Source organism: Durio zibethinus, chromosome 12 (genome assembly GCF_047325235.1).
Source record: "Durio zibethinus cultivar Kanyao isolate XHJ-2024 chromosome 12, ASM4732523v1, whole genome shotgun sequence".
Taxonomy (NCBI): Eukaryota; Viridiplantae; Streptophyta; class Magnoliopsida; order Malvales; family Malvaceae; genus Durio; species Durio zibethinus.
Genome location: NC_143173.1, coordinates 3,182,965 through 3,190,235, shown reverse-complemented (window position 1 = coordinate 3,190,235; position 7,271 = coordinate 3,182,965). Strand labels below are relative to the sequence as shown.

The following is a 7,271-nucleotide window of genomic DNA, read 5'->3' as shown; positions in this document are numbered from 1 at the left end:
ACAGGCTTACAGGCTTACAGGCCATGAATTTCAAGTATCTATACAACCTTGTAAGATACAGATACAGCTTGAATTCAACTCTCTTGATTGAAAAGTCGAATCAAGATATGCTAGTTTCTCAAAAACAAAGAAAGGATATTGTTTTCAATATTTATCAAGTAAGAGCATTACACGATGATGATGATGATGATGATTGATACCCTTGAAAAATGAAGGGTATGTAAAATTTCAAAATCTAATCATATAAAAGAAAGTCGATTGAGAAATGCATTTTGAATACAACACTGCTTCATTACCAATAGAGACATGATAGTTCTAATTGAAGAAATATGTAAAAATAAAGGGCTTGTTTTACTTATTAATTTATTATAGTTAAGGTCTCCCTGGGGGTACTTTGGGATCATGGCCACGGTTTGCACCTGTCCCTGGATAATCTGTGCTCTCCATTAGCATCCTTTCCTCATTGAATGCATCTCCTTCCGCAGACAATTCCTGATCAGCTTCACTCAATTTCATTACATCCTGCAAAAGAAACAAAGGACAACCTTAACCAAATTATTGCATACAACCAATGTAAAGAAGAAAAAACTTGTAAGAATGTCAATTAGTTTAAGAAAAGAAAAACCAATTTCAGCCTGACAGCTTTCCTTGGTTGTCATAGCTTTGACATTCCAGGATTTCTATATATATATATATATATATATATACACACACATATATATATAAATATATATTATATGCCTAGAAAAATTATAAACTTGAGAGAGAGAGAGAGAAGGGACCCGAGCAAGAAATTCTTGGACGGAATAAGAAGAAAGGAGTAGTTCCTTTTTTGACTTGAGGGTTCCTGTATAAACCAAATAAATTAAATTTGTATAAATAATTAAACCAAAATGTTAACATCAAAATCCAGAATTAAAAGCTAAAATATTAGGCTTACTTGTTGTAGGAACTGCAGCACAGTAAAGCAGAAGATAAGAGAAACTCAGAAAAATTAGCATCAATCTAACAAAAGCTTTCTTCTCCATGGTAATGATCAATAATGACAAAAAAGAAAGAAAATTTGTGATGGCAAAGGAAAGCGTGAGGGCTTGATACTTTATATAGCAGAAAGAAGTTCCTTTTTTTTTTTTTAATTAATCAATGAGGAAATTGGAAAAAATTGAAAAAAGGTAAGTAGCAATAATACAGCTATAAGTACAGCTTCGTCCAAAAAAAAAAAAAAAATACTGCACAAGGTTAACTTCTTTCCATTTATTTTATTTTATTGTGGGTGAGTTCCCACTTCCCTTACTCTATTCCCTTTCCTTTTCTTGTGTAAGATATAGAAAAAGTTACAATTATTAAGATTTGAATTATAAATTTATTGAATCTCACTTCTTATGAATAATTATATGAATTAATTGAATTAAATTTTTTATTTTTATATCATTTTCATATCAACAAATACTAACTTTTACATAAAATTGCTTGTAAAAAAAATGTAAGCACATTAATATTTACAAATAAAAGTATGTGAGTTTTTATTTGTAAGAATTGAAGAGTAGCTTTTGAGACTAATGTTCATGAATTTTAACTAATTTGGACTCACCCCCACTACATATTTAATTGTCATTTTTTTATCTAGATACGAATACTCGAGTTTGACTTTTTATTAAAGAATACTTACATCTACTATTGAGTTAAACGTTCAAATTTTTTAAATCCTTCTAAAAGAATATTCAAGTTGCTCAAAATTATGAGTTATATATATATATATATATATGTAGATATCCAATTGGGTACTGGTCTAGATCAATTGGGCCTGACCCAAATGGGTAAGCCCAATGTAATTTTTACTTTGTATTATTTTTTTTTCTCTTTTCTTTTCTTTTCTTTTGTATTTTATTTATTTTATTATTTATTATTATTATATGTATATTTTTACTTATTTATTTATTTATTTATTTATTAATATTTATAAGTATTTTATTTATATAGTTCTATATTTATATTATAATTTATTTATTATTTTTTTAATATATTTTTTTGGGTTTATCTTAGTTTATTTGTTTTTTAAATTATCTGTTAATTTTATCTTTTTTTCTCGATTATCTGATATTTTTTTTATTTTTATTTATACTATAATATCTTTTGATTTATCTTTTCTAATTATCTAGTATTTTTTTATTTTGATTTTTATTTTTGGAGGGCTAAGATTAAAAGTTAAAGAATCCCACTGTGGAGGAGAATTCAATCAGAAGAGTCCAATTGGATTCAAAGATTGAATCCCCGTCCAAGGAGGAATTGGGATTGATCAGGAACTCCTGATCAATCCCTATAAAAGGGACCTCTTGGAACAGATGCTGGACACAAAGAAAACAGTAAGCGAAGCTACTGATTCGAGAGAAAAGGAGGCGTATAGGAATCTAAGAAAAGTTTAGGAGTGTTTTGGGAGTGAGAAAAAATTTTTAGAAGTTTTTGACGAAAAAATTTTCTGGAAATTTCCCAGAAATTTCCAGATTCCGGCGAATTTTTCGACAATGATTGAATTTTTCGGCAAGAATTCCGGCCAAATTTGAAGTTTTCGGTGACCTGCCCAGTTCCCGACGAAGAATCCCAAAAACCGGTGATCTTTCGGCACTTTCGACGAACTTCCGACGAAATTTTTCAGATTCCGACGACAATTTCCAGAATCCGGCGAAATCGCCACCGGAGTTCTTCAGCCCTTAGAGAGAAGGGAGAGAAAAAGGGAAGAAGAGAGAGAGAGGGGGGAGGGGTGTTCTGCCGAAAATCGAAGGGGACTGCCTTTTATACCCTCCCAAAACGACGTCGTTTTGGCTTTAAGTTAATAAGAGGATCCGTGCGTTTGGTCGAAAACCCGACCCGACCCGAGCGTCGACCCGCTTCTTGACCCGCGCGTGCCAGCCCCCTCCGAGCCGAGCCAAGCCAAGCTGCCAAGCCGCTCCCCCCGAGCCGTTTCCCTGCCTTGAGCCGAGCCGAGCCGAGCCGATAGCCGAGCTGATCCAGGTTTTTTTTTAATTAATTAATTAATTTATTTATTTATTAGATTAGGTTTATTTAATATTTTTTTATCTTTATTTTATTTTTATTTTTGTTTTACTTTTCTTTATTTATTTTTATTTATTTTTTTTATTATTCTATTTTCTTTAAATAAAAATCAAAAATTCCAAAAAAAAGATTTTTGAGAAAAAGTTGAAAGTATCAATTTTCCTTGGAAATCAAAGTTTCAAAAAAATATATTTTTGAGGAAAAGTTGAAAGTATCAATTTTCCTTAAAAATAAATTTTCAAAAAATATTTTTGGGGAAAAGTTGAAAGTATCAATTTTCCCTACACAAAAATAATCATTCTTTTCTTCCTTTCTATTTTGATTTTGATTTTGATTTTTCTTTAATAAATCCGACGACGGAGCCTCTGAAAGTGAAACAGTAGTTTTTCTTGCATACTCTTGAGGTGAGGGAATTTTCTCAATTTTTTGCTAAAAGTATTAAAGTCAATTGAGAATAATTTTCAATAATTAATTACTTGGTAAAATTTTAAGGCTTTTGGATAACACAAATTTAAGCCGGTATCATCTTTTGATGGGCGTTGTGAGGGTGCTATAACCTTCTTCACACGTAATCGAACTCCCGAACTTTGTTCTGGTTAGCAGACCCGAACCTATTCTTTTAGGGACCCTTAAACTTAGGTGTTCCCTAAAAGGACAGATTCCATAGGTGGCCAATCGCACCTAGATAAAAAAGATTGGTGGCGACTCCCTAAAGTCAATGTCTAGCGATAGATCCCCGGATCTAGACGTTATGACAGCTTGGCGACTCCGCTGGGGACTTTGAGAGTCAGGCCAGCAAATAATTTGTGTTATCCAAAAGCATAATAAAATTGAACCCTTTTGTATATATGTATTATTATTCATTCATGTTTATTTACTTTGTCAATTATGTCATCCATGTGCATGTGCATAACATGAGCTCTACACCCGAGCTCCGTCCCTCTAAGAGGGAGTAAAGTACCTATTGCTTTCGTGAGGTCTAATGCCTCCGCAGTGGCTAGCGAAATACTCCCACTCAAATTGAACCTTTTTCGCTTGTAACCTATAATGGGTGAGGATTAGGGTGCCTTACTAGTCTATGATGGACGGAGATGTAAGGAGCAATTTGAGGACCTTTAGACTCTGACCTTAAAACCGCATGTAGTGAACCTTAAGAGTGTCTACACCTAGGATAGAGCCCTTTCTACCCAATGATAGATATACCCTGAAATTAGGACACAAAAAGAGGATTTGTCTAATCATTTTGATTGTTTAACTTTGTGTATTATTTTTATCATATGTAATATTATGCATCAGCATCACTTTCATTTCATTCATGGAACTAACTATGTTGTTTGTCTGATTGTATGCATCTGCATTATTTTTATGATCATGTTTTAACACAATCATTTGCATTCATTCAGAAAAATGTACATTTCATTTGTATATCAAAGTATCACACATAAGGCACAGCATAACATTTCTAATCATAAGTATGGTACTCAAGGTCTCAGGATAGCTCCATCTAGTGAAAACTCTACTCATCCATACAACACAAGATCCAGAGCAAGGTAAATGGAGGAGAAAAATTCCCATAGATTTGAAAAGCTAGAAAAAGCACAAGAAAAGATTGAAAATGAACTAAGCAAGATTCTGGAGGCTCTTAATAACATGAATAAAGGAAAAGGAGTTGAAGGAAGTACAAGCCAGCAAGAGGTGGCGGACCCTTTATACCCTTCAGGTTTTAGCCCACCTCAAGCTCAGTCTGCTCAAGAGGTCCCACCACAACACTTCGCATATCCAACATATCCTGGAATGCCATCAACTTTTAACCCATGACAGTATAATAGCTATATAAATCCTGTCTTCACTGAAAAGGTAGCAGAACCAATTCTTGATCTAGATGATTTAAAAGAGAAGGAGAAGGAAAAGATAAAAGTGGAAGTTGAAGAAAGTTCTAAGATTAGCATGCTGGAGCAAAGGCTAAGGGCTGTGTAAGGATTTAGCTTTTATGGGTCAGTTGACGCTGCTGGGCTCTGCCTAGTTCCTGATGTGGTTATCCCCCATAAGTTCAAAGTACCAAAGTTTGAAAAATATGACGGTACAAAGTGCCCCAAAACCCACATCACCATGTATTGCAGAAAGATAGCAGCTCACGCACATGATGAAAAGCTATTGATGCATGTTTTCCAGGATAGTCTTACTGGCTCTGCGGCCAGATGGTATGTTCAGCTGGATAGGACTCGCATTCGCTCTTGGAGCGATATGGCACATGACTTTATCAGTCAATATCGACATATCATCGATTTGGTCCCAGATCGTTTGTCTTTACAGAATCTGGAGAAAAAAGCAAACGAGTCTTTTAAAGAATACGCCCAGAGATGAAGAGATATAGCTTCACAGGTACAACCTCCACTGACAGAAAAAGAGACCACAATGTTGTTTGTCAGCACTTTGAAATCTCTCTATTATGAAAAGATGATAAGGAATGCAACAAAAAATTTTGTCGACATGGTAATCTCTGGAGAAATTATTGAAAGTGCCATAAAAAATGACAAGTTAAAAGGAGAAGAAACCAAGAAGGCATCAGAAAAGAAAGAAGCTGAAGCTTAAGCTATGAGCTTTGATAGACAACAATTCAGGTTATCAACCCTATCCATCCCAAGGTTACTCTCCACACTATCCTGCTGTGAATAATGCCTCATCCTACCCATACCAGCTAGCTCCACAACCATATTATTCATCCACTTACCGCCTTAACATTCAAGCTTCTGTAAGAACCCAAATTCGCCCTATTAACCCAGTAAGTGGTTCACGAGAACAACGAACTACTCGAGAAAAACCTGTATTTGATCCAATCCCTATGACTTATATAAAGTTATATCGAGAACTCTATAATAGCCACTTGATTGCCCCCAGCCATGTGGAGCCGTTTAAACCACCCTATCCAAAGTGGTATGATCCTACAGCCCGCTGTGCTACCATTATGGAATTACTGGTCATTCTACTGAAAATTGCACTGCTTTAAAGCATAAGGTGCAACGGTTGATCAATGATGGAATGGTAAGTTTTGATCAGGGAAAAACGACAACACCTAATGTTAGCGTACTGAGTGAAAGTCAAGAACAGAACAGATCCGGAGAGTCACAATAAATTGAGGGGCAAGATGATCATATAGGAAGATAATTTTTAAGAATGGAGATAAGGCTGGTTGAAGGTTTCTTCTGTCATTTTAGGATTTCTTTTCAAATAATGTTAGATTTCTTTTTGCAATATGGCTTTACTTGTTATCATTTTAATAAAGGCAAGTCAATGCATTTCATTACATTTTTCTCTTTCACTTGACCATTACTCCATGCTCTGTTACCTTTCATAACTTTATACTCTCATTCTTAAATTTCAGATGATGAATATTTGGACAACAATAATAGTAATTCTAGGATTTAATTTTGAGAACTCATACACATTAATATGAGGAGATGATTTGAGCAAAAAAAAAAGAGAGAGTAAGCCATTACCAGAGGTGAAAGAGATATGTCTTGAAGATATGTAATCTTTCATACAGGATCATGAGCTTTGTTCAATAGATGATGTTCAAGAAAAGTATTCACAATTGAGATGAAAAATGGCCATCTTTCTTTTACCATTTGAAAAACCATTTATTGTTACCCCTTTGAGCCTATCATTTTTTTTTTTTTGAAGAATCCCAACCAAGGATCACCCTCTACACTGGAGGGTAATTTTAAAAAAAAAAAAAAAAAAAAAAAAAAACACAACAAAAGGTCTCAAAGATGGAAAGAGAAAGAAAAGCAAAAGAAAAATAAATGCCACACATGATTTGGGGTAAAGTAATGAGAATCCTTTATGTGAAGAAAGAAAAAATAGTGAAACAATGTGGGGGTAAAATGCCAAGTTATATCAAATGATCCTTTGGTTTTGAACCTTTTCAAGACATGTTTTGAGCCTACTATATCCATTTTTTTTATAACCCTTCACCTTGGCCTACATTACAACCTTGAAAAGTTCATTTGGATCAAGTGTGAATACTCAACTTGAATGATCATATATTGAGCGAAGGTATGCTCATAAGAAAGCAATGGAATCAGGCTCTAAAGTTTGATGTATGAAAGATATCAACAATGGATGAAAAATGAGAAAAAAGAAAAAAGATGATGAAAAAAAAAAGAAAAAAGAAAAAATGAGAAAATGAAAAAAATGAAAAAAGGAGATTCAAATTGAAA

General features: G+C 33.8%; 1 protein-coding gene across 1 annotated transcript; it reads right to left on the bottom strand.

The window, feature by feature from the left end:
• On the bottom strand, positions 1 to 1,047 carry LOC149515586 (uncharacterized). The gene is made up of 3 exons (XM_089741596.1): positions 941 to 1,047; positions 783 to 847; positions 1 to 522 (listed from the first exon to the last, which is right to left on the bottom strand). The coding sequence occupies exons 1-3, from the start codon at positions 1,026 to 1,028 to the stop codon at positions 373 to 375; spliced, it is 303 nt and encodes a 100-aa protein (XP_089597722.1). The 5' UTR covers positions 1,029 to 1,047; the 3' UTR covers positions 1 to 372.
• Between the last annotated feature and the right edge of the window lie 6,224 nt (positions 1,048 to 7,271).

What these genes read in the sequence shown, in the direction of transcription:
- LOC149515586 (XM_089741596.1), bottom strand. Translation starts at nt 1,028, where the DNA reads ATGGAGAAGAAAGCTTTTGTTAGATTGATGCTAATTTTTCTGAGTTTC. An exon ending in TGCTGCAGTTCCTACAACAA is followed by an intron (nt 848 to 940) that starts GTAAGCCTAATA and finishes TGGTTTATACAG; the next exon opens with GAACCCTCAAGTCAAAAAAG. An exon ending in TCCAAGAATTTCTTGCTCGG is followed by an intron (nt 523 to 782) that starts GTCCCTTCTCTC and finishes TTTCTTTTGCAG; the next exon opens with GATGTAATGAAATTGAGTGA.